At 37.2% G+C, this 25,742-nt stretch overlaps 15 protein-coding genes across 15 annotated transcripts; 5 read left to right on the top strand and 10 right to left on the bottom strand.

Annotated features, from left to right (window-relative positions):
* Positions 1-358: 358 nt before the first annotated feature.
* Positions 359-1,525, bottom strand: C9374_000974 (uncharacterized protein; the record flags this gene model as incomplete). The annotated part of the gene is made up of 1 exon (XM_044699960.1): positions 359-1,525. One exon carries the CDS (start codon positions 1,523-1,525, stop codon positions 359-361), a length of 1,167 nt encoding a protein of 388 aa, XP_044552116.1.
* A 533-nt stretch (positions 1,526-2,058) lies between these two features.
* Positions 2,059-3,335, bottom strand: C9374_000973 (uncharacterized protein; the record flags this gene model as incomplete). The annotated part of the gene is made up of 3 exons (XM_044699949.1): positions 2,059-2,454; positions 2,590-2,684; positions 2,762-3,335. 3 exons carry the CDS (start codon positions 3,333-3,335, stop codon positions 2,059-2,061), a joined length of 1,065 nt encoding a protein of 354 aa, XP_044552115.1.
* A 172-nt stretch (positions 3,336-3,507) lies between these two features.
* C9374_000972 (uncharacterized protein) lies at positions 3,508-4,927 on the top strand (the record flags this gene model as incomplete). The annotated part of the gene is made up of 2 exons (XM_044699938.1): positions 3,508-3,863; positions 3,922-4,927. 2 exons carry the CDS (start codon positions 3,508-3,510, stop codon positions 4,925-4,927), a joined length of 1,362 nt encoding a protein of 453 aa, XP_044552114.1.
* A 30-nt stretch (positions 4,928-4,957) lies between these two features.
* C9374_000971 (uncharacterized protein) lies at positions 4,958-6,138 on the bottom strand (the record flags this gene model as incomplete). The annotated part of the gene is made up of 2 exons (XM_044699927.1): positions 4,958-5,403; positions 5,469-6,138. 2 exons carry the CDS (start codon positions 6,136-6,138, stop codon positions 4,958-4,960), a joined length of 1,116 nt encoding a protein of 371 aa, XP_044552113.1.
* Positions 6,139-6,331: 193 nt separating this feature from the next.
* Positions 6,332-8,065, top strand: C9374_000970 (uncharacterized protein; the record flags this gene model as incomplete). The annotated part of the gene is made up of 1 exon (XM_044699916.1): positions 6,332-8,065. The coding sequence occupies one exon, from the start codon at positions 6,332-6,334 to the stop codon at positions 8,063-8,065; it is 1,734 nt and encodes a 577-aa protein (XP_044552112.1).
* A 65-nt stretch (positions 8,066-8,130) lies between these two features.
* Positions 8,131-9,417, top strand: C9374_000969 (uncharacterized protein; the record flags this gene model as incomplete). The annotated part of the gene is made up of 1 exon (XM_044699904.1): positions 8,131-9,417. The coding sequence occupies one exon, from the start codon at positions 8,131-8,133 to the stop codon at positions 9,415-9,417; it is 1,287 nt and encodes a 428-aa protein (XP_044552111.1).
* Positions 9,418-9,431: 14 nt separating this feature from the next.
* On the bottom strand, positions 9,432-11,021 carry C9374_000968 (uncharacterized protein; the record flags this gene model as incomplete). The annotated part of the gene is made up of 1 exon (XM_044699893.1): positions 9,432-11,021. One exon carries the CDS (start codon positions 11,019-11,021, stop codon positions 9,432-9,434), a length of 1,590 nt encoding a protein of 529 aa, XP_044552110.1.
* Positions 11,022-11,185: 164 nt separating this feature from the next.
* On the bottom strand, positions 11,186-11,539 carry C9374_000967 (uncharacterized protein; the record flags this gene model as incomplete). The annotated part of the gene is made up of 1 exon (XM_044699882.1): positions 11,186-11,539. The coding sequence occupies one exon, from the start codon at positions 11,537-11,539 to the stop codon at positions 11,186-11,188; it is 354 nt and encodes a 117-aa protein (XP_044552109.1).
* Positions 11,540-12,184: 645 nt separating this feature from the next.
* On the bottom strand, positions 12,185-13,980 carry C9374_000966 (uncharacterized protein; the record flags this gene model as incomplete). The annotated part of the gene is made up of 2 exons (XM_044699871.1): positions 12,185-12,839; positions 12,893-13,980. 2 exons carry the CDS (start codon positions 13,978-13,980, stop codon positions 12,185-12,187), a joined length of 1,743 nt encoding a protein of 580 aa, XP_044552108.1.
* A 62-nt stretch (positions 13,981-14,042) lies between these two features.
* C9374_000965 (uncharacterized protein) lies at positions 14,043-15,419 on the bottom strand (the record flags this gene model as incomplete). Its single annotated transcript, XM_044699860.1, has 1 exon — positions 14,043-15,419. One exon carries the CDS (start codon positions 15,417-15,419, stop codon positions 14,043-14,045), a length of 1,377 nt encoding a protein of 458 aa, XP_044552107.1.
* A 90-nt stretch (positions 15,420-15,509) lies between these two features.
* Positions 15,510-17,526, bottom strand: C9374_000964 (uncharacterized protein; the record flags this gene model as incomplete). Its single annotated transcript, XM_044699849.1, has 6 exons — positions 15,510-16,240; positions 16,298-16,455; positions 16,515-16,538; positions 16,600-16,851; positions 16,903-16,981; positions 17,103-17,526. The coding sequence occupies 6 exons, from the start codon at positions 17,524-17,526 to the stop codon at positions 15,510-15,512; spliced, it is 1,668 nt and encodes a 555-aa protein (XP_044552106.1).
* A 94-nt stretch (positions 17,527-17,620) lies between these two features.
* On the bottom strand, positions 17,621-19,280 carry C9374_000963 (uncharacterized protein; the record flags this gene model as incomplete). Its single annotated transcript, XM_044699838.1, has 2 exons — positions 17,621-18,635; positions 18,709-19,280. The coding sequence occupies 2 exons, from the start codon at positions 19,278-19,280 to the stop codon at positions 17,621-17,623; spliced, it is 1,587 nt and encodes a 528-aa protein (XP_044552105.1).
* A 264-nt stretch (positions 19,281-19,544) lies between these two features.
* Positions 19,545-21,279, top strand: C9374_000962 (uncharacterized protein; the record flags this gene model as incomplete). The annotated part of the gene is made up of 2 exons (XM_044699827.1): positions 19,545-20,706; positions 20,777-21,279. 2 exons carry the CDS (start codon positions 19,545-19,547, stop codon positions 21,277-21,279), a joined length of 1,665 nt encoding a protein of 554 aa, XP_044552104.1.
* A 34-nt stretch (positions 21,280-21,313) lies between these two features.
* Positions 21,314-23,056, bottom strand: C9374_000961 (uncharacterized protein; the record flags this gene model as incomplete). The annotated part of the gene is made up of 1 exon (XM_044699816.1): positions 21,314-23,056. The coding sequence occupies one exon, from the start codon at positions 23,054-23,056 to the stop codon at positions 21,314-21,316; it is 1,743 nt and encodes a 580-aa protein (XP_044552103.1).
* A 241-nt stretch (positions 23,057-23,297) lies between these two features.
* C9374_000960 (uncharacterized protein) lies at positions 23,298-25,742 on the top strand (the record flags this gene model as incomplete). Its single annotated transcript, XM_044699805.1, has 1 exon — positions 23,298-25,742. One exon carries the CDS (start codon positions 23,298-23,300, stop codon positions 25,740-25,742), a length of 2,445 nt encoding a protein of 814 aa, XP_044552102.1.

Genomic DNA, 25,742 nt, shown 5'->3' with positions numbered 1-25,742 from the left:
AATGAAATCTCATTTCTGTTGGTTGAGAAACCGTAAGGTCAAGAGTTGCCAATCATTGACCTTGTCATGTTTGCAATTATAACATTCAAACTGTGTGGTAATTTATCAAGATTTGCAAATCATTGACCTTTCACTTGTCGTCCATATTTTCAATTTGGAAGGGTATGCGATCTTTTGAGTTCCGAGATGGAAGTAGCTGATGCCTTTCTTGAGCTCAATTTTCACGTTAATGCGTTTCTGGTTGAACAAATCTCATGGGAACGGGAAGATGGATCACACAATGCGACTGAAAGCTGTGTGTTTGTGTGTACAACAACAACAACATCATGCAATCAGTCCACACGCCACTCCACACATTCTACTCATTAAAGATGGACTCTGGATGCAACATCATTTCCTTCCACATGATGTATTCATCAGTGAGCACAAATCTTGAAAATGTATCTCTTAGATTGGTCACTACTTCTCGTCTGAGTTGGATCAATAATTCATTGGCAGTCTCTAAATCAATCACTTTTGAATTGGCCACTGATTTTGTCATTTGACGTGCTCGTCCAGAAATATTCACTTGTTGAGAACTCTCTCCAGAAAAGTATTTCTTATGTAAATCTCGACACGATTGACGACGTTGCTTTCCATTCATTCTTGCAATTTTGCTTTGTAATTTTTGAATTTCCACAAGACATTCACAATTTTCTGCTGAGAATTCCTTATCGCAATATTCATAAAAGAGATTCCAACCAATTTCATCTTTCAATAACATCATGAGCTCATTAGCTTCAACACCAGCAATGCTCGTCGTGCTGTGAGGTGGCGATGACAAGGAATTGGTGGTTGTGTTGGAATTGGCCACGCTCGTTGCTGTGTTCGTTAATATGGTTGTTCCACCGATGGAGGATGCTGAATTCGTATGAGTATGGTTATGACTGTTGTTGTGGTATTTGCTGTGAGTGTTGTTGTTGTTGTTAGTATTCGTCGTGGAACCTGAACTATTATAGCTCATATTGTCATGAGTATGAGTTGGATCTTGATAGTACGAAGAAGAAGAAGACATATTCAGTGGTTGAGAAGAAGGTTGACCTTCCTCTTCTTCTTCTTCTTGTCTGTGTTTTCTATTCATCCATTGTAACAAAAACCTTCGTTTCTTCTTCTTTTTAGCCTCAAGGTTGGATCCACGTTCCATCATCATGATGCCAGTATTGTAATTCAATTTGGTCGCGGCATGAGGTGTTGAACCATCTTCCATCTGATCTAGATGATTATCAACGATAGTAGTGGAAGTATTAGCATGAAGAAGAAGAGGCAAATGATTCACTACATGGTGTAGTTCAGGTGCTGATTGCGTTACCATTGCAAATCCCATCGATGATGAATTGTTCGTGTTGTTGGCTGTTGTTGTTGTTGTTGCATTGGTCGACGATGCCACTTCTGAAGCGGTGCCATCTTGGTGATGTTGACCTCGTTTGTGCTTGAACAACCATCGATGAGAATGAAGATGGCCATGTTTATAATGGATATTACCCATGATGATGATAATATAAAGAAGATTTAAATCTATCTAATGATGTTGTATTGAATAGGCGACGTAATGTTGTTGTTGGGAGTTCAGAGACGGTTAATCTTTTTGAAAAATCACAACTAGGCATCAAAAAGCGTGAAAGCTCTGATGATGATGACACAATGATCTTGTTTCTATCTAACAACAATGCGACGAGAGAGAACTAACTCGTTTTGAAAATGGTAAAAATATTTTTGGGCTTGTTGATGTCGTGCTGAAATTTTATGAAGTGGAAGAGCACTTTCTAGCAAGAACCGTTGATAAAATGTTTTTTTCAAGAATTTTTGTGCTAATGTGTAAAAATGACAAGTGACTTGTTGTGTCTGGGAAGGAAGGAACAGAAGACAAGATTGGCTCTCTCATCGTAATCAGCAAAAATCACGGTAGGTCTATTTTCCCCATGAATTCCACTCTTGGGGCGTGTTGTAAAAAGAACAACAAATTTACAATACACTGTTGGTGATTTATTTCATTGAAAAGATTACACCGATTGTGAATCCCTAAATTCGATTTCTTCCGAGTCTGTAAAGTGATGAAATTTTCTGACTCCAAGCTTCCTTCGACAGAGAATTGTCTGAGCTGGCAACAGTTGATGAATCATTAAATTGTTCAACTTCACCAAATTTCAAGCATAATGAGTTGAGTAAAAAACTATTCTCTTTTCGATAATCAGTTACAGATAATTCCTGGATATTCTTTGCTTGAATAATTTTCTCTTGATCTATGAAACGAGAAAAAGAAAATATAATTTGCCATGTAAAAGTACAGATTAATTCGTTATGCCCTTCTGTATTTCTTCCAACAATCTTTTCGAGCCTAGTGTGTGTGACAGTTACTGTTTGTTCGTAATCCTTTGTGACCACAGCAACATTAATTTTCCAACGTTTTCCATCATACTATAATTTCAACGAGTCAATGAAATAAATCAATGAAATAGAGTATAAAATTACCAAATGATCAATATTTTGCAATGTAAGGTAAGAAAAGGATTACAGAAATATTTCAATTCTGATGCTATAAAGTGAACTTACATATTCAAGTCCAAGCTGTTCTTTTGCTTTCATTTTCATGTAAACTATTGGTTGTGCTGCTCCATCTTGCGTCATGCTCCGCAACACCTGAATTACTTGAAAAACGTTCACAAGTATTACATGTAATAAATTTCAATTTTCTGAAATGCACAACCCTTATGTGAAAACTCACCTGGACAATTCATTCCAAATGCATCAACTACATATTGTGTAAGTGTGGAGTGTAATTCCAAATCAACTTCCTGCATTAACGTTTCTCCAATGGATTGTGCCAATTCAGGTGAATTTTGTAAAAGTATTTCTCTCGCTAAAACAATTAAAAATTCTCCAATTCGTTTCTTTCTTTCAACAACCTCTAGAGTGGTGGTCGTGGTTGTAAGTGTGGAACTGCTTGTGACATTTTTCGGATCATCATTGGTCTGATGATTAAATTTAATGTTATCATTTACAGTGATACGTCCTAGCAGTCGTGGAATGTCCTTTCCGATGGTTGTAATTTGATCTAAATCGCTATCTATTGGCCCCATCACAATATTGTACAAGGAGTTCTTCATCTTTTCAATACTCAGTTGTGAGATTGCACTCTGAGTAGGAGAGTGTGGAGAAAGAGGGGATGTAAGAGGAGACAGTCGATTTCTACCAGGCGAGAGTGATGGTGTAGAGATTTTAGGATTCAACTCGGTCATCAAATCATCGTCATCACCGCTCAGCGAATTGAAGATCATGAACTTGCGTGGTCTTTGCATTTTTTTGAATGTAATATGAACGTTGTGGCTTCGTTCACTGAACCACCAATTTACTTGAAGAGAGATATCAGAGTCATTCATATCTTGGATCATTTAAAGATTCAATGAAAGTTTATAAAACTTTCAAGCTCTACAGTCACTGTGGATTGATAAAATTGATTGAACGCAAAAAATGGCTCCAACGCACATGTATTCACCTCAACGGTTTGTTGGGTCGTTACCTACCTCGTTTGTTCAACAGCACAACGATGAACAAACCAATACATCTTTCTTGAGTAGTATTCTACAATATGTAAAATCAAGTCCTGAGAGGGCTGTCAAGATGTTTACGAGTGCAACGTTTTGGAAGTGGTGCTTGTTCGTCGGAGGTGGTTGCCTGTTGGTCTCTCTTCTTGGCCGATCTAAAAAAGAGCAACTATTAGTATCTCGATTTGCAAAGCAAGCTGCTACTACCAAAAGTGTGGGTCAAGCAACAATGAAGAGAGTTAAAGTATATGCAGGTCTTCGGAATGAAGGGGCTACTTGCTAGTAAGTGTTATTTACTTTTAATTGGTTTTGAGAGTAACCATTTATTTGTGACGAATAGTTTAAATTCTCTTTTACAAACTCTATTTCACATTCCAAAGTTTAGAAGAAGCGTATTTACAATGATGATGGATAAGGAGGATGTGGATTCAATTTCTAAAGCAATGGCTAGAGTATTTTATAATTTACAAAAAGCCTGCGATCCGATTGAAGAGGGTCATTCATATACAGGAACAGTTTCCACAAAATGTTTGATTGATAGTTTCGGATGGACTGGAAATCAAGTTTTTGAACAGCATGACATTCAAGAGGTTGCTCGTATTCTTCTTGACGACTTACAGCAAAAGATGAAAAACACCTCTGTTTCAAAAAGTATTAGCCAACTCTTTTTGGGAAAAGTTGAAAGCGGAATTGAATGCATTAATGTTGACTTTAGAAGTTCAAAAGAAGAATCATTCTATGACATACAACTTGATGTCAAGGGCTGCCGAAATATTTATGACTCCTTCAACAGATATGTAAAACCTGAAATTTTATCAGGACAGAACAAGTATCATGCTGAGGGCTATGGCCTTCAAGATGCAAAGAAATATTCTACTTTTACACATTTACCTAAAGTACTCATGCTTCATCTGAAACGATTCGATTATACTCCATTGGGAACCTTACAAAAAGTCACAGATACGTATGAATTTGACGATCATATTAATTTAACAGAATTTGTAAAGCAAAAGAATGGAAATAAGAAGGATTACTCGTATTCCCTCCACGCTGTCTTGATTCACAAAGGTTCAACCGTTCATAGTGGTCACTATGTTGTTGCCATTAATGTCAGTGAGGACCTTCATTCCAAAGAGTGGTATCTTTTCGATGATGCGAAAGCCACAAAAATTTCATCCTTTGAGGCCATACAAGCAAATTTTGGAGGATTTAATACTGCATACATGCTTGTCTATTTGAGATATGACGCTATCGCAGATATTGTCAAGCCTATTTCTTCAAATGAAATTCCAGAAAAATTACGAGAAATGTTCAGACATGAAGACAACTCGTGCACAATCTTGTAGAAGGCAATTTATTGTGCATTCTCAAAATTGTCATACTTTTTCTTGTTGATTTGTTGGATAGCTGACCCCATCGAGATGAGATTTTTGGGCATTGGGAAGTAGCAGCAACTTCATCCAACACAAAACAGAAGGTTGTGGACTTAATAGACCAAATACCTGTTGTATGTTTTGGAGAATACCTATGTCGAAGGGATTTTCTCCATCCTCTTTACCCTTATTAAATTGAAATTCAATTGAGGTTTGGTTTGTTAACACCAGATAAATGTGCCAAGCAGAGAATAGGAGCATGGTTATTCCAACAGAGCCACTGAGAATCATTTCTAACATGGCATAAAAATCCCACGATTCAAGCAACACAGGATCAGGAGAGTACACACCAGCCAAGCCAAATCCAATCATGAAGAACTGATAGATTGACGCAATCGCCAAGAATATGACGAAACTCAGAAAGTACTTGTGATTTTCCAGTCCAACACCTTATTATGTTTACACAAAATATTAGCGTCAAGATTTCATGATCAATTCCATCCACAACACTTACAATTATTCAACCAAGGACAATGATGGTCCATCCTCAACACACATGTATCACAAATATGACAATGATGAGCTCTTACTGGTTTTGGTTGTTGACATCTTCCACACCATTTGCTCCAGGTTTTTCCTGGGATTGTTTTTGGAATTCTTTTAAAAGACTCAAAATCGCCAAGTGAATGAACCCATTCTTTTGGAGTGTTTCCTGGACTGACACGAATGCACTGAAAATAGTTAAAGCCAACAGAGATGGCCATGTAAACTCCAAAGGCAAGGTGAAAACAATACGTCCACCATTGTGTGTTCATCATGGGTAATATCACAGCAAAGTAAAAGCCAAAGTTCAATACCAATAATGATATGGCTGCAATTACCAATAGAACACCGCAAAAACGCATTCCAAAGCGTGCTCCTTTTACAAATACTGAGCCAACTTTGGATTCATATAGAAGTTCCATAGCAGAAGTATGCATTTCATGGTCATCATCCAGAGTTTGAGAGTCTTCATGCAATGCATTGGAATCGCTTGTGGCAAGGTCATGTCGTTTACTCAGTTGGTGAGGAAAATAAATTGAGGACGATGGTGGGTGGAGAATGCTTCGAGAATTGACGCTTGAACCACTGTCCTTATCGTCATGTTCCCCATATGTCGTCGAGGAAGTGAGGAGGTTGTGCATATTTTTTGATACTTGTTGTTCGACTGCATGATTCAATGGAGAATGATCGAAAGGGTAAATTTGATGTTTTCAGGATTTTTCCAATTATGTTTAATATTTAACAATCATTATTCGACACTTGATCCAGCTGTTTCCATGATCATGAAACTACGAAACACGAAAGGCTTTCATGCTGCTCTTCATCAAACAAAAAATGAGTGAGAAGTCGCAGGCTTCAGCATCATCAGCTCAAGATGGTAGCACCGTCGATCAACAACAACAAAATAACACAAATACAACAACTAATCTGTGCAAACCTATTGGATTTACGGATGACGGAAAACCTATCTATGATAGAACTGGTATTGACATCTTGCCAAAGAAGCCACACACTTCAGCCAAGGATAATCGGCTGTTGTGTGCGTTCGGAGGTAGCGTTTGTACACAAAAACCGATGAAAGGATTTGATTTTTGTGTAAAACACATTCTTCAGGATCCGACGGCTCCTTTCAAGAAGTGTGAGTATTCAGGTAAGAAACAATGCGGAAACCCAGTCAAAATCGACCAAGAAGATGCTAGATATTGTGTTGCCCACAAAACAAAGCTAGGAATTATTGAAAAGGGACAATCTGGATACTCGAAAAAGAGTAAGAAACAATCGGAGGAGGCTGCTTCTGGAGAAACCCAAACAAAGAGGGGAAGGAAAAAGGCATCTAAATCGGAATCTGATACCACAACAAGCGTAGCCTCTAAAGAGGTTGCTGTGTCGTCATCAGGACAGACTCAAGCCAGTACTACTGAAAAACCAATTTCCACAGTGGAACCTACAACATCTTCAGCCCAACCTGCATCATCAGCTGCATCAACAACAACACCTGTATTTTCTTCAGCTGGCTCTGCCACTGTAGAAAACATTTTACCATATCCCTATGAAAACATCAATAACGATGAAGATACCGATTCCGATGATTACACCGGAGTGAATCGTGTTTTTGACCCCAGAAGAGAACCCAAACCTAAGAAGACATCACCTCATAAAAGAAAGCGAAAGTTCAACAAGAAGCAACCATCTTCAGATGAATTAACCGGTTCAGATACAGAATCTGATGAGCCAACCGATGAGGATGGAGCCACTGAAGAATATCCTGCTCTTTCGTTCGGAAATAATTCTCAACAGTTGTCAGAGATGGAATTTCTTCAAGTTCGAAAACATCACATTGAGACCTTATTGAAATTGTATCAAAAAAGGCACAGAAAAGTCAGAAACGAATTGGAAAGAAAATATAATGAATTCTTGATTCAAAGAGAAATTGCAGCCAATGCAATTCTCGAACAAAATCCAAATATTAACTCGGACATCAAAATTCGTCTCAAAAAAGTCAATTACAATAATTACTACAATCCTAAAAACCAAGTGAACAGAAATGAAGACAGTATAATAGTAGTACCAACTGTTAGCTTTCCTGCAGAAAATCAACAAATTTATCATTGTGAGAAGGTTGAAAAATATCAAGACGATGAAAAGAAAGTACCACTTTGCTGTCACCCTCAATGCTTCAATAAGCGATTATTGGGAGTTGATTTTTGTTTGCAGCACATTCTTTATGATCACAAACAACGACTCTACGTCCCATCATCAACAGGTAATACACCTACGTATGCTCTTAATAGTGAGGTTAATATCAAAATTCCAAAAGATTCAACACTTACAGAAAAGACCATTGTAGTTTTGGAAAATGTTGATCGGCTATCTGCACCCACTACTTGGCAAGTTCCTCCTGAACAAGAACAACGAATTCAAAACTTGCTGAGAAAGTTGAAAGGCCATTCTGCTGCATCAAGCTCTCAACCAGTTCAAGATACCATCACATCATCATCCAATCAAGAACCAACTAATACTGTAACCACTCAACAAGAGCAACCACAACAGCCAATGGAGATGGTTTGAATTTTCACAATCAATTAAACATGCTTTCTGAATTCACGCGTTTTTGTTTTTTCGAAAAGAAAAAAATGCAACGTCTCGAGTGTGCCGTTCAGCACTACGCTTGGGGAAAGAAAGGCCAAAACAGCACGGTGTGTGGCCTCATCAAAGAGAACTATGAAACAATTCATCAAAAGAAAATTGATACGGAGAAACCCTATGCTGAGTTATGGATGGGCACTCATCCGAATGCTCCATCTAAAGTACAACCATCGTCCGAATTGCTTTCATCATTCCTGAAAAGTCAAGTCAGTAACTACTTTTCCAGTGAAGAAATTTCAGAGTTTTTTCAAAGCAGAGGATATGAGTACGCATCCCTTCCATACCTATTCAAAGTGTTGTCTGTAAACCAAGCACTTTCGATCCAGGCTCATCCCGATGAACAACTTGCTCAAAAATTGTTTAAAAGTGATCCCGAACACTACAAGGATCCTTACCACAAACCAGAATTGTGTTGTGCTTTGACCAATTTCGAAGCATTGTGCGCATTCCAAAAATTAGAAACAATAATTTCCAACATCACACAAGTGCCAGAGTTTCAATCATTGCTAAAATCTCAGAATCAAGAATTGGTGGAGCATGTTATTTCTTTAACAGAACAAGATATCGCCAAATTATCTGCAGAAGAACGTAAAAGTCTTCTTCAAAAACTTTTCCATGCTCTAATGACGAGCAGCAAGTCTCAAGTTGAGACACATCTACCAAATCTCATTAACCGGTTGAATCAAAATGAAACGAGATCTAGCCTTGAAAATTTAATTTTGCGATTATACAGTGACTATGCGAATGATATTGGCTGTTTCTCAGTATTCTTTTTGAACTATATCACTTTAAAACCTGGTGAGGGGCTATTTCTTGGTCCAAACGAGCCACATGCTTATCTATCTGGAGATTGTATTGAATGTATGGCCTCATCCGATAATGTTGTAAGAGCTGGGCTTACACCCAAGTTTATTGACACCGAAACACTAGTTCAGATGTTGACCTATGATGATGGTGCTTTGGCCAAGATGAAGTGTAATGGTGAGAAGCTGAACGATTTTGAGACGTTATATGCACCACCTGTTTCAGAGTTTAAGGTACAGAAAATTGTTTTACCAAAGCAATATGACAAATATCAATGGACCACTAACTCTATTTCAATAGCAATTGTTTTGGAGGGAAAGGGACTGATTAACAATGAAAAGTTTGTAAAGGGAGATGTCGTACTTCTTCCTTTCAATGCAACACCCGAAATTGAAAATGTTGATAGCAATAATGATCAGATGGTGGTATTTGTAGCCTCCACAAATATTGCAAACATCAGTGTAAAATAGAGTTCGCAGTGTAATTACATTAAAGTGAATGAGAATGCATTTGTACAATCTCGCATGGGTACGTCGTCATCTGAGTCTGCCAAGTCTTGTAGAGAACACAAGGTTGGGGTGTCGTATCGGTTTGTCCAATGATCATCTTGTTTTTTAGCAAGCTTGAGCAAGTCAACTTGATCTGAGGTTGGAATAGTTGTGAAAAACTTTAAACAATTCATAACATCTTCAGGAATAGCCTTTCTATCGACCCAGCAACATGTGGCAATGAACTGTGTCACGTATTGAAACATTTGATGGTCGGTCAGCCGAGTTTTTAAGCTAGCTAAATTCAAGTTCTTTGTCAACTCTTCCTTTCCAGTAATGATTACTTTAAAGTTATTGGTACATCGTTCAATATCTTCGAGTCGTGACAGATCTTCTGCAGACACTTGTGTGATACAGCTATCGAAAAACATGGGCCACTCATCAAATTCCTTGATACGAGAGCTAATATATTTCTTCAAGTTGATCATGCGTTGAATTCTGTCGAGTTTCTTCATGACTGTTTCATCACACTGAGTGGTACGACTTGTATCCATGAGTCTAAGTAAAATATCTTGAATACACGAAAGTAAGCTTCTATAAAAGTGATCCATCTTACTCAGCAAATGACTGGCAAGCAACTCGCTCTTCTTCAAATAAAACGCTTCCAAACGTTCAATCGCTTGTTTTTCACCATCATCTGTCTCATTGGATTTTGACTTTTGTTGAGCATTCTTGGGTTTGGCATTATTTCTTGAGGGAGTATTCTGCTTTATAAAGTTATACGTAAAGGGACTGTAAATATAGTTAGAGTGAATTCGACTTGGGCTCGGTACTTTGAGAGGAGATGATGAACCACCACTCTCTGATTTCATCCAAAGAGAGGCTGGATTTGAAAAGGAAGAAGGAACAAGAGTGGCTTGGGAAAACATGGTGTTATTCAAGTTGTGGGTTTGTATGGTACATGTAGAAATCGAAGATGTGGTTGGTGCCACTTGATGATGATGCAAGAACATGTTCTTATCAGTACAAGATGTTGTTGTATTAGCAACAATGGTCGTCGTCGTAGAATCCGTATAAACACATGGAGGTAGAGTAAAACTGTGGATTGAGGCTGGTAATGGTTGAGAATGATGGGAGGGAGAAACTGGGTGTTGTTTGTTGGATACCTTACTAGTAGTACTTGTGCATGATTTTCTACTTGGATGATCACTCTGTGTTACCTTCTTGATACCAGTGGTGGTTGTCGTTGTCGTGAGTGTTCTATTATTCATGATGAATGAAGTCTTTGTACAACTCGCGTGAGTCGAATTTGGAGGAGGAGTTGTTGTTGTTTTCAGTGCCGTAGAAGACTTTTGCGAGACCACACTACTGAATGCATTATTCTTGAGATGAATTTCAATTAAAGATCGAGGCTGTGAGGGTGGGAAATGATTCAATAATCTGTTAGGAGTGGTTGGAGTGCTAGGATTACTTTTGGGAGTGGTTGTAGTGCTGCTGCTACTTGAAGAAGCAGGTGAGTTAGGGAATGAAAATGTACAAGAGGAGACCTGACTTGGAGATGGAGATGAGGTATTGTTGTTATTCATCTGAAAACTATTGTTGGGTATTAAGAGTTGTAATTTCTGTGTTGGGTTGGGGTTGTTGTTGCTGTTGTTCATTGATTTCAAACAAGATGACTGACTTTCCAAGTAGTTGTTGTTGTTATTGCACATGATGGATGAAGTACTCTCGTGAATCAAACAACGCTCTTCTAATAAGGTCGAGAGTGATGAAGTCGAGGTTGAGCTTCTTGAATGTGTGTGTGAATCTCGTGTTCCACACCACCACTGCTGCTGCTGTGGACAAGAACAGAAGACGATCGCATGGGAAGCAAGTTGCAAGACAAGTAATCAATATCTGCATTGGTGTTATGTTTGTTGTTCGGTGCAACTTGTGGATGATTTTCTACTACAACGCTACTACTATTCCCCGGATGAAACAAAGAAGAAGGGCTACTAGTATTGGTCACTGAAGACTCGGCTCTAGTAGAGAAGTGAGAGGGTGTGGATGATGATGATGGAGTTGTTGAAGACACAGCATTTAACAAATAGGGAGTTGAGTGCATTCTCAAATAAGTTGATCGAAAAGTATTGTAAATATAAAATATTGAATGCTGATTTTCAAGATCAATGATGCTCTAATATTATCTAGGAATCTGTGATTCATTTGCATTGATAGAACAAGACTTGTTTCAAACAACAAGCAGTGCTACTCACCTTTTCAATCCGATGATGATATTAATACTGATTGATCCTAAAGCAATCAATTACATTAATCAAACAACTCAGATCTTGGTATTTCTCGTCTGTGGTGTTCGTTAAACAACCAATACGAGTGAAAAAACACAATTTGTTGTATGCGAGAAGACTTTGAAAGCCTTCTTCAATCTTGCGTTTGATGAATAGAGAGAGGCTATTATTCTCGTTCTTGGCAAGAGAGAAAAATGAACCAAAGCCAAGAAACGCTCACGCGATGCGCGTCTTTGCTGAAAACCAAAATCGTCGGAGGATCTTTTGGTTTTTTTTGTGGATGCTCGCTCGGGTCATTTCTGGTCACTAAGGTAAAACAAGGAGCTCAATCATGATGATGGGTTAGCAAATCGAATGGAGAATGGGAATGTTTCTGTGAGATTTCTAAAATAATTCGTGTGAGACAAAAGTTGGAATGTGGAATTCTCAACAACATGGTATGTGACACTGTTATTATGAAATTACTGTCTAGTGGTCTGTGTTGATTGCATGAGGGTGTGAAAACATTGAAACGCAGAGGCAATCGCTTGTTTCTTTGCGAATGAAATGTCCAAAATCATGTTTCTCTCTTCGTTCTCGTTTGGTGAATCAATATTGAATTCCATCGTTTGTGTTGTTCGATCAAATTCTACAGAATATCTCAACACTTCCTTCGCTTCTGATTCGGTAACTTGAGAATTCAATGAAAAGCAAGAATAGGTGGGTGTGACAACGAGACCATGTTTGGAAGGAGTCAGAGAGCTCGATAGGTCACAATTCTTCTGTTTCATACACAAGACGTATTCCTCTAAAATCATGTTTGATGATTCTTTTTGAGCAATGGTTTTGCTCAGCATGTTCAAGCTTCTTGTGATTAGTTCCATTTCTTTTTGCAGTGAGAGTATTGAAAAAATTCTTGATTTATCCAATCTTGACTGCTCCGTAAAATATTGAGCTAATAAAAATTCAGTCACACCAGAGCCAGCAACTACGAAAGGCTGTGAAACAAGCAGTTTGAGACCTGTTTGTGCGCTTTTCATGACGTGTTCTAGCTCAAGGGATTGAGAATGTGATGGAGAGCAGAGTAATACAGAATACACTTCGGATTCTGCTGTCTCGTTTGTGAAATAAATACAACTGACATTCATAATTATCGAAAGTTGAAGATGCATTGTCATAATAACACCTACCTTCGTCCCATTACTTGAATTTCTGATATTGAAGTGATTTGTCCAATATCTGATTTTTGAATTGGAAAAACAATGGAGGAAATTGGAGAAGCACCTGTCAGTCGAATGACATCATCAATGTAAAATTGTGAAATTCTCTCAATGGGTATTATGTCATGCTTTAGCATGAGGAGTTGAATGGGCTTGTCAATTAATTTTTGGCATGCAACTATTTCAATGCCACTTTGTTTCCACTCTTTGATTCTCTCTTTAACAAGATCAAGCGTATTTTCTTCTCCTGATGACCTCAGCTTAATCATGGCTCCAAGGTTGCTCTCGGTGTATGCTTCTTCACTCTTGGGTGGAGTCAGAAGGATGGATTCCTTAAATACAATAATTTTCTTATTCTGGATGTTTTTTGATTTTGTGACAGATTTTACAATTTCTGGAAACGGAATGTTCATAATCAATCCTTTTTTCAACACACTATCTTCATACGTTATTCCTTCTCCATATAACTGTACATAATTGACATCGTTTTTTCTTCCTATAATCGATTGAGAGGATCCAAATTTCGGTAAAAACACATGAGAGAAAATTCGAACAGAAAGAGCGCTCATAACATTCACATGATGAGAGGAGAGCCTTAATAATTTGTTTCCACACCACTTGGTTTTCATTATGGACAGTAAGATCTTCAAAGAGAGAGCTTGAACAGGAATTTGTTGTCGATCAAAGAATTCGTCCATCCACTGGGGTACTACATTCTGCAGCAAATAGTTTAACTTGAATAAAGAATAATTTTCACAATCTTCTTTGAACAATATATACATGATACATGTGAGCAATCCAAAAGAGCTTCCATAAAATCCATATTGAAAATTATGTGATTTTAGAAAACTTTTGATTGTTTTTTGAAACACAATTTCTTCGTCACTCTGTTGATCAGAGGAAAATTCCAATAAATCAAAATTTAAAATTCCAGATGAACAACAAGTCATGCAAATTTCATCTGAATCTCGTTGATGCTCCTTTCCGACGAGAATAATTTTTCCATGTGGTCCACAACAATCGGAAAACAATCTTCTCAAGTCATACAACAACTTCATTTTTTTTAGTAACAACAAGCTGTAGCGAAAAGATTATTCCTGAAATACTCTTGAATCATTATTTAATCCTTCTTGGGGTAATGAAGACCTGTCACCGAGGGCTTAATATAGAGGGGACATGACAACACAACATCAGGACCAACAAATGAAGAAACCATACAAGTAACCTTAATAGCGTATGAGACGTGAATGAGTTTGGAATTGTTGACGCTTGGAAGCCAATACTTTCTGTTTTCAAAAGCATCATATTGCTCATTGATTGGTTTGCTACCCTCAGTCTTCTTAACATTAACTTCTGATGACATGTCACGATAAGATGGTATTTCAAATATCACCTTCTTTTCCAATTTTGCTTCAGGTTCGACAGGTTCATCAAATTGTTTCTGAAACATCACAGTTTCCTCAACTTGTTCTGTTTTCGATTCAAAAATTTTAATGGCAGAGCTGTCATTTTCCTTTTCATCAGAATCTATATGCTTAAACGATTGTATGAGCTCGATTACTATTTTGTTGACGGTTTTTGATGATTCATTGTCAATGAGGAGATTAAAAACGATATCGTCATCAAACATTCTAAAAACATTTCTTGCAAAATTACAGCTTATTTTCAGCTTTTTCGAAGAGAATAGAAACTTTTTCGAGGTTTCAAAATGCATTGAAGATTTTCCAATTCCCTCAAGTGTTGGATATAATTCACTAACCAAAAATATGCAAGACTTTTCAATTTTGCATTTGTGAAAGGAATCTGCGTTCTTGACAACAAGGGATTTTTTCTTGGAAGATTTTTCTTGATGTTGGTTCTGTGTCATCTCTTCATTGTTAGGATGGTGATGTTGATGGGAATGTTTCTGCTCTGTGTAAGTTGGAGGAGAAGGAGAATGAGGTTGCAACGTTACTGCATCATGTTCTGTTACTAGGAACGCTTTGAGTTTGTAACAAATGACGTATTGAGTGTCATTTCTTTCATGGAATATACTTGTCGGAATTCTATCCGGTAATAGATAAGTAAATGGATATGAATGCTGGCCAATTTCGAGGTCTTCATTCATAAAGTCCTTGATTAAAATGTAATCCAAGCAAAATACATTTTCTTTTTCCAACTCGAATTGTTCATTCTCTTGTTTCTTGAGAAGACGCTCAAAGGCTTTGCATCTCAATATCAGTTTTTTAGATAGGGATGAATCCAAGCCTTCAGTTAATTTGACATCTATGGTGCCTGATATACTATCGTGTTCTTTAATAAATTTGTTTTCTCTGGCAAGTCTAATACGAATGGATCCGCCGGCTTTGATTGTGTTTTTAAATTGAAATCTTTCCAGTGATTGCTTCGGAATGATGGACGAAGGTGTTGAAGGGGCCGAATGTTGTTCATCACGTTTAATAGTTGTTGATTCTTCAAGAGAGGCATCTGTTGATTCAATGTTATCGTGCTTGTCCATTTTTGTTGTTTTTTTTTTAATGACTTTGATTTTCAATCAAATCGAATTTATGATCAACACAACACTCTTGGTACAATTAAAATAAATTATCTAGTCCACCTTAATGGGTGCCTTTTGAGCTTGTTCCATTTTCAATCCTTTAAACATTTTACCAAATGGTGGGGTTGGAATAAAACGTCCAGAACCAGCTTGCACATTTAACTTTCCATTCTCCCAAACAACTCTACCGTTCGAAATGGTGACATCAACCACTCCTCTCACTTTCCATCCTTCATAAACATTATAATCAATATTTTGATGATGTGTCTTGGCACTAATGACTCTTGTTGCATTTGGATTCAATACAATAATATCAGCATCTGATCCCACCTGAATGGCACCCTTCTGAGGATAAATGTTAAATATTTGAGCAGCTTCAGTACTCGTCACACGCACATAATCGCTTGGAGATAATTCACCACTGGCAACAAGCTTATCAAAGAGCACGGACATTCTATCCTCGAGACCATTGATACCATTTGGAATTTTTCTAAAGTCATGAAGACCCATCTTCTTTTGTTCAGAGTCAAAGACACAATGATCAGTTCCTGTGAGGTCCAAAATTTTGTTCTTTAAACCTGAAATGAGAGCAAGTTGATCTGCTTTGCTTCGTATGGGAGGACTCATCACATACTTCGCTCTTTGAAGCCAGTCCCCATTGTAATAAACACTTTCATCGAGAGTGAGACCAGCAGCAATGGGTTCACCAACAATTCTGTAGCCCTTTGCTTTGGCACGTGCAATTTCATCCATGGCATCTTTCGACATGACATGAACAATGTCTGTTGTATCAAGTGGAATGAATAAAAAGGAACATTATGGAAGAAACAACTACTTACAGAGAGGAGCATTTCCAACAGAGTATGCAATTTCAGCTGCTCTGTGAACAGCCTCTGCCTCTACATTCTTTGGTCTGCTCTGTGGATGACCTTCTGGACCAGTCACTCCCATTTCGAATAATTTTCGTTGTCCCTCCACTACCAAGTCACCATTTTCTCTGTGAAATGTGTTCACACATTGTCAAGGTTGAAGCCATCAAGAAATAATAATACTTACGCATGAACTTGAGAAATAGCTCCACTTTGTATAATGTAATAATGATGGAAAATTAATTGCAAAAGCATGAACTTTCTAAACTTACATTTCAAGAGCCTTTTTAAATCCTTGATACAAATTGGCATCATCGACTTGCAGTACTCCCTTATACGCCATGAAAAATTTAAAACTATTAATTCCGTGATTTTTAACAAGTTCTTCCATTTCTCGTGCAGTGTTGTCATCCCATCCTGTGATGGCCACATGAAGACCATAATCTGCACAGCTTAACTTTTCACCTCTCTTTTTATATTCTTTGACAATGTCAATGTAACTTTGGCCTTTGGATGGAATGGCACTGTTCAAATGAATAATTTCATAAACATTAACTTGAGTCATGACAACTTACAAATCAATAATCATGGTTGTACCACCACTAAGACCAGCTCGTGTTCCATGATAGAAATCATCCTTGCTCACAGTACCCACTATGATGATGATATTCAAATATGGGCCATACATTTGAATTAGATTTCACAACGTAGTGTCAGTTTTCGTCATCATGAAATTCATCTCAAATGGACTTCTTTCATCAATTACGAAACTTACTGAAAGGAAGAGCCAAATGCACGTGTGGATCAATTCCACCTGGCATGACATATTTACCAGTAGCATCCACAATCTTGACATTTTGTGATGAGATATCAATTCCGTCGCGATTTAATACTTGATGTTCATAATCAATACTCCATGAAGGATTGGTACGAGAGAAGATGTGTGTAATTTTGCCATCTTTAATCACAATATTGGCTGGAAATTCATTGTCGTGTGTTACAACAATGCCACCACGAATGATGATGAGAGGAGAATCTGATGATCGTGGTTGTTGTTGTTGTTGATGAATATCTTGATGACCAGTGAGATCAACATTGATGTTGGGATCAGTAGCATGAGCGATCACAACAAGCATGGTCAAGGCCATGATCAACGAAACGAAGAGAAGAGAATGATTCCGAGGCGATCTGCTAAACATTTTTTGTGTTTTGGTTTTTTGTAAACACAAGCTCAGAGTCTTTACGAAATTTACAACATTTACTCTACAGAGTCAATTAATAGTGCTGGGGCACCTATAAGCTATCGTAGTCGATCAAGTTTCCAGATCCATTCTCAATGAGTGCTTTCCTTACGAGATCCAATTGCCTCACACAGGTCTCTAGAGATGAGAAACTTCTCTTCTCACCCGAATAGGCCAATAACATTTGATTTACAAGTGATGATAATTCATTTCTATAATCTTGGCTTAAGAGATGAGTGAAGGGACAGGTAGACAAGTCACTGAAAGCCAACAACCCCACCGTTTCCAAAGCCAACTTAGAAAGGCTTGCTGCATTTTTCTTCTTTTTCTTGGATGATGTGCTTGGTGACGACCCATTAGTCACGCCATCAAATTGGTCCATATTATTGTTGGTGAAGATGTATCTCGCTATCTTCTGTTTTGAAAACTGTAAAGCCTCCAATAATTGATGATTTTTGAGCATTTCAATCATTATTTGACAATAGAGGCGTAATCTTACATCATCATATTCGTTTAGGCATTCAGGAAACTTTTCCTCAATCATGGTACATGCTTTTTGGGCCTCACCAGCTTCAATTAATTTACAAATTATTTTTCTAGTTTCACACGAGTTATCAAGGGTGGGCTTAAGGGCAGCTGATTGCTCAAATACCTTTAGAGTATCACTAAACCCATAATAAAAAAGATAATCTCTCACTAGTAGGTCTAATTCGCTTCCTTCTCTTCGTTCAGTCGACTTGTCAGAAAGTGTTTGGCTCCACGAAGAACTGGTGTCTTCATCAAATAATTTAATACTATCTACATATTGTTGTACATTTCTCCGTTCGTTTTCAATCATGGAATCTAAATCAAAGCGGAAATTGGAAAATATTCCCTTCACCACTTCGTTTTTAGAATGCATGCCAACAGTGGGTACTAATCTTCCGCACGACTTGATCTGAAATGCAACTCCTAGAGACACTCCATTCTTTGTAAAGAAAATATTCTTTTGATTGTAGTTGACTCCACAACCAATAACATCACCATCTGCAAATTTTGTTGTAATTGATTTCACCTTTTTTGAGTTTCTATTGGATGTCAAATATTTCAATCATGATTTGCCAATTGATTTAGAAAAATGTCTATTGCAAAACTACTTACGTGTACATGGCACCATCTAATCCAAATAATCCAAAAGAGTTAGCATCATATCCAGGATGTCGCGTATTTACAAAATCAGATTTCTCGTCAGTTAGTCCAATCATGATGGAGGATCGTTCTCCAGCACAAATTATTTGAATTTCGAAATAATCAATTAAATTTCTTCCTGAAAACGGAACGTTGGCCCGAATAGAGCCAATTTCTTGTTGTTGATTTCCTCTCCCTGTATATTTAATGGTAACCATATTCTTTTCTACTTTAATAAAATTTGATTTGTCATCAACATTAAAACATGATGGAGAATCTTCAAACAGAGAGGGATGTTTCTTTAAAACATGCAATTGATATCCACTACTACTTCCTTCAACGTGTTCATCGATCATTGAATGATTAAATAAATTGATGGATTGTTCTTCCGAAACAGAATGAGTATCCGTTGTTTTTGATTCTTGTGATCCTGATTGTTGCGGTGCTGATGAAGATGATGATGAAGCAGATGATGAGGAGGAGGGTTGAATTCGAGCAAAGAAGGATCTTTGTCTGCTACTGTTTAACGGGAAACGATGACTCATGGTTTTTTATTTTTATTGTTTGATGTTTTTACAATTTTCTGCCTTGGGTTGATCGAAGCATCATTCCGAACTGGGACTGAACGAGCAGTCACAAGATCAAGAGTATTGCCATCAGTCGCGTCCTACAAACCTCAAACATAACAATTAGGAACAAAATGGTCAAGTTAAATGATCGTCCTAAATTTGGAAAATCTTCAAAAGAAAAATATATTTTGAATACACGAGCATTTAATCTTTTCCCGACCACACACACACGTGAACAGTATGCCTCTCCCTGAAAGAGTCCGAAGATATACCTTCTACACTCTAGGTGGTTTTATTTTTCTAGCTCTTGCTAGTATCATCTTGTACAATAATTATTTATTGATTGAGCCTCATCTGCACATCATCTTTTGGAGCATGTGCACGAGTATATTATTAACCAAGCTTAAACAACCGATCAAGTCATTTCTAATTTCATACACAAAATCTATTGATTACAAAATTCGGATTGTATTTGCCTTGTTTTTCTGGGCCAATTATGCATACTTTCTAATGAATTTCCTGATACGATGGTTTGAATATAATCATGGCCAAAGATTTATGTTCACATTGATTTATATACTGGTAGCAATGATTCTATTGAGTCCTTTCTTATTAACGACGGATACTCTGTCTACTATTGTCACCATGATTGTGGCCTCTTTTGTTTTGATTTCTATTACTCTGTTGGTGGCTAGGACAGGATATATTGAATCGAAAAAAGCAACAGAATTAATTGGTGATTTTATTGACAAGAACAAGGATGTGTTTTTGGAGAGTATTAATAATTATAAAAACGCAATTGTGGAGCAGACAAACAATCACTCGAATTTGTTACCCGTTACCAAACCATCTGAAAATGTGACAGTTTGGAAAACAGCAGAAAGATATTGTGACATGATGTTGGGTGCGGCGAACAGTCAATACGACTTTTTGCATAATATTACATCCATGGTCATGTCAAAGAAATCTGCCAACAACACACTTTCCTCCCTACTTGGAAACAAGTTTTGCAAAAAGCAAGTGATTTATTTACAAGACAACATTTATTCGTTCATTCAATATTTATTAGGATTGGTAGCATCTAACATCAATATTCTTGGATCATCTTTACAGACATTCTTTCAAACCCTAGTCGATTTAATTTCAAATCTCAAAGTTTTAGTGTTTTCGTCATTCCTTTTCATATTATTTGTGTTTTATTTTGTGAAGCATGATGAATTTTTTGTGGAAACGGCCAAGAAAGTTTCTCCATTGACTGAAGAAGAAAGCACCGTAATTATTGAGAGTATTGACACCAATATTATCAAGACATTATATTATTTGATATCCTTTGGTGTGATCAATTTTCTCATCACTACTTTTTCATTCTATCTGGTAGATTTTGAAATTGTATTTATATTCGGTAGGTGTTCATGAAGTCAAGTAATGGTAATCATTCAAAATTCCACTCAATAACTATTTATTTCACACAGGTTTTCTTTCATTCTTTTTATCAGTCATTCCTCTTATTAGTAATTGGGTTATATGGCTTCCAGCCACTATTTATTTACTAAGTAGAGATGGATTTGTATCTATTTCATGGGTCATTGTGTTAGTAGCTCACCTTTCTCTATATGCTATTGATACCATGCTCTTCACAAGACTCTTCAAAAAACGAAATCCAACACTACTAGGTGTCTCAATTATTTTAGGCATTTATGTGTTTGGGCAAAGTGGAATTTTGAAGGGTCCACTATTTGTCACATTGGCCGTAACATTGTTTGATATCTTTTCAGGGTATGTTACTATGGCGAACAAAGAAGAGCAAATTGTCAGCAGTGGTGGTACCAATGTTGGATCAAAAAGACCCTCCCATTCCAAAACTCTGAGCTTCTTTGAATTATTCACTCCACGTGGAGTTGGTGACGAGATTATAAAAGAAGAAATTGTTGCTGCTCAAACAACAACAGCAACTGAATCAAGTAACACCAAGTAGCGAAAATTTAAGATGACATTTATGATATAATAAGTTAAAGAGTGGTTGAAGTTTGCTCTTCATCTTCCACAATAGACTCGTCATCTTCGCCTTCATCTTCTTCACTAGCCAATGATGCCTCTTCGTCTTCTCCTTCCTCAGCAACATCAGGGGTTTCATACAAGTCCAATCTATCTCGGTTTGGATGTTTCAATAAAACCAATTCACAGTCTTGCTTGTTCGTTTCTTGAAGATATCTCTGAACAGACTCAATAATGGTTTTAACAACACCCCACATGTTGTACAAATTAAGGTGAAGTTGTTCTGCAAAGTCTTCTGGTCTGTATTTTTCAGTTCCCAAAATAAGGTGACTGGTTGCATTCTTTGGTAATTGTCTTGATACAAAACCAAGTTTAAATTGTTTGCTCGAGTTCAAGAGTGCTTGTGCAGTCCACTTGGCCATTTTACAACCATTGTTTCTGAATTCTGCCATGATAATTGATGTCTTTTGAGACTCCATTGAGGTCTTCCAGTCAGTACCTGTTTGATATTGATTTTGGTCAGGGGGGAAATATTCATTCAATACCTTGAAGGTCATTTCCTCGTCACCCTCCTTTGAAGCACCGTTAACTTCACATCTCACCAAAAGTGTGATGGTATCACTCAATTTGAACTCACGATACTTGTAAGCAATGTTCAATACTCCTGTTGAGAATGGAACAGGTTCTCCAATAATCTTCACATCATCATCCTTGAATGCTGCCTTTTGGAAGTATGCATTCACAATTGTAGCTTCTTTACTCAATGAGAAGGCAGAGTTAACAGATTGAACTGAACTTTCATCTGCAGGTGGAGGATTGGCAGCAGTTTCGGAAACGGAATGCCACAAGTTAATGGCACGACCTTCCAATTTCCTCATATCCAAATAAATCTTTCCTTCACTAACACGAATGGCCATATCCCAAGGCAACTCAGATTTGGCTGCAGCCATGAGGGTTGCAATGGCATCATCGGTGGCAAAAACGTTAGAATCAGGTGAAATCTTATTGCTCAATGTTGGATCTTCTGAAGAAGCAGGAGGACGAATGATATATCCTGCCAAAGTCTTTGGATTATCCAAAGGAATAGGTTGTTTTGCTGATGCTCTATCAAACTTCTTGTCATAGTATCCAACTTTACCACACACATATCTATCTACTGGTTCAGGTGTCTTGTATCCTTTACCACTGTCCAAAGGATCTGTTGTGGCCTTTTTCAAAGTACCAAAAGCAAACTTGTCAACCAAAACCCAACTCTTCTTGATCTTAATTGAAGGCTTGTAGTTTTGAGTTTTTGGCTTTTGATAATAGGAACTTGTGGTGGTTCTCTTTTTTCTTTGTTGTTTGCCTTGTTTTGATTGGTCTTGGGAATAACTCTTTGTTTGTGGTTGATTTGGTCTTCTCTTTTGAGCATAGTTGTAAGATTTTCGTTGACCTTGAGTAGACATGACTAAATTAAAGTCATCTTGTGGAGTAGTAGCACCGGAAATGTTGCTTGTAGCAGAGGTAGCTTGAGTGGAAGTGCTTTCTCTGCTTGCGGCACTGGTTCCCATTGTTGTTTGTGGTTCGCTTGTCCAATCCGCAATTTTTCCAATACTAGTTTTACTTGGAATTATATGGAATAAATTGGTTGGAAGGGATAAAATCTCTGATTTGGTACTTGAAGAGTCTGATGATGAAGCTTGATGAATTGGACCCCATCCATCCTTTGGTTGTTCGAGAGTGGAGATAGCAGCGAGAAGAGCAGATGTTGTAGACATTTTTTTTAATTTCGAAATTTTTAATTCAAACTCCAAGTGAATCTTTTATTCTGGGCGAAGAACAAAAATTGCATGATTAGATTGAAAAAGCGTAGAATTTCTTGTTGTAACACATTTATCAAAGACCATCAAGGGTCGTTTCATTTCAACAGTATCATCAATAAGGAGCCCATTGAAGATCATTCAAGAGAAGAATAAAAATGATTGAAATTTGTATCAATTAAAATTTGAAGTGAAAAAAATGTTGAAGAAGCTTTCTCCTGTTGTGATGTCATCATCCATCATTCACCAGCACCCACAACACCATTCGCAAAAGCTGGTATCTCATTTGAACAAACTTTTCAATCATAACGCCTCTATGATTTTAAATGTTGGAGGTAGTTGCAATTTTCATCATCATTTAGCAAAGGTGCTGAGTTTGGAAACAACAACACCCGACAAAACAGCAACAACACATGGTAGCAATACTCCGAAAGGTTCCAACAACAATACCCATTCCCCACAACAAACCAATAAGTTCATTGCAAGAAGAAGGGATAGAAACCAAGAGGCTATGAATGATGAAAGAAAAGCAAAACTAGAAACCTTGATGGCAGATACAAAACTGAAAGCAAAATTAGGAAAAAGAATAACACTCTACTTGATGAGATGTGCCCAAAAGAACATTCCGATAACCACTGTTTACTTTTGGTTGGACATGTTGTTGAATCATTTACAAATACCACTTGAGCCTTCTCACTTTGTTCAGCTTTTAAGCCTCTGCAAAGACGAGGAGCAACTAATTACTGTGTTTTTAATCTCAACAGCAGCAGAAAAAGTCAAGTTAGAAGACGGAACTGAAACCATTGAGCCCTTGATTAAACTTCCAAAGAATATCCCATACCAGAAAGAGCAATATGAACGATTTCGAAAATTATTTCCATTGGACAAACACTTTGGTGAGGTTGTAGTTTCTACCTCATTGTTCCACAATCTTGCTAGATTGAGATCAAAGTTCACATACTTTTTATTTAGAGAGTTACAACAATTCGATAACCCATTATTCAAGGAATACAAGACAGTCGAGTGCTATAACTGCGTTCTCTCTCAATATTCAAAGCCTCCATTTACTGATATGGAGTTGGTTCATAAACTTCTCACTGAAATGAAACAAAACGAGGCTACAAAACCAAATATTAGAACTCATACCTTACTTTTAGATTTAATTATCAAGAGTAACTTCCCACAACATGAAAAGATTCAAAGAATTCTTCAAATGACGAAAGAAATGGACTCGGCTGACACTGCATTCTTTAATAAGCTTCTTACAAACTTAATTGACACAAATCAATTTAGAACAGCCATTCAACTATTTACTGCTATTCACGATTCAGCTAGTAGTGGAGTAGACTCCAAGATTAGACCAGATCGTATCACTTATCACAAAATGATTTCACTTTATTTTAGAATCGGTCAACCTGAACAAGCTCTTTCGATTGCAAAAATGTTTGAACAGGATCCATTTTGCCAAATCACTAGTTATACATGTTCCTTGGTCATTCAAGGTTTCATAGATGCAGATCGAGTGAAAGATGCTGTATTACTCTATGAAAACTTTATCAAACATCCAAAGATTAAGCTAGATCAAATCTTTTTCAATGCAATTATTTCAGCTGCTGGAAAAAAGAATTTACCACAACTGGTGCAGAGAGCCGTGAGAGACATGAAAGAATTGAAGGTCGAGCCAGATCTAACACTATATTATACCACTCTCTCTGCCTATGCAAGAATGGGTTTAATGCCTGAAGCAGAAAAGATGTATCAACTTTTTAAGCTTAAGGGCTTCCTTACCTCTGGAAAACATTATACTGCCTTAATGAGAGGCTACTTTAAGTTAGACAATTCAGATATGGTTTGGGATGTATTTAATCGATTCTTGGAGGACCAAAAAACCCGTGAAAAAACAGGCGATCCTTTAATCTTGGACTTTGCTATCCTCTCTTATTTACTTGCAGCAACAAAAACACGAGATCAACTCGAGAGCATTTACGTTCACTACAATCAACTTATTGAAAAGAAGAAGTTGACAGACGATTTTATTTACAGTGGTGAATCATTACCTGTTGATGAAGAACCCGAATTTGACACTACCTCCAATGTTCAAGAGGAAGACGATGAAAAAATTGGTGCTTTCACAACACGAGATTTAGAAGATTTGTATTCTGAGGACATCAAATTCGAAGAATCCGGAAAAATTGCTTTCACTGCAGACGTGAGACCAGAGCTTTTCTATTACAGACTCTGCAGAGTTTGCTTATATCAAAGACATACCACCATTTTAATTCAATTGTTGAACCATATCCAACTTATTTCCAAGATGGATCCTCACAGTATTAGATATTTCTCTAAAATTATTCTTCGCTATTTGGCAACGACAGGAAAAAAGAGAATTGTTTATTTCTTTGAAGTATTAGAAAAATTGTTGCATGAACAGAAAAAGGGAACCAAAGTGTTATTCTTAGATATACTTGCAAACAAATACATGTTATCTCTGGAAAGGCTGGCAGGAAATATTACTCAACAACGAATTGAAAATTATGTGAAATACCGATCTGAGGATTTACAAGATCCACATTACTCCCATATTCCTGATGTTGCAGAAATTTTGAGAGAGATTTCATACATGTCAACTTCAGTGTACAAGTAA

Source organism: Naegleria lovaniensis (genome assembly GCF_003324165.1).
Source record: "Naegleria lovaniensis strain ATCC 30569 chromosome Unknown tig011, whole genome shotgun sequence".
Taxonomy (NCBI): domain Eukaryota; phylum Heterolobosea; class Eutetramitea; order Acrasida; family Naegleriidae; genus Naegleria; species Naegleria lovaniensis.
Note: the sequence above shows the minus strand (reverse complement) of the source record. Positions and strands in the feature narration are given on the sequence as shown.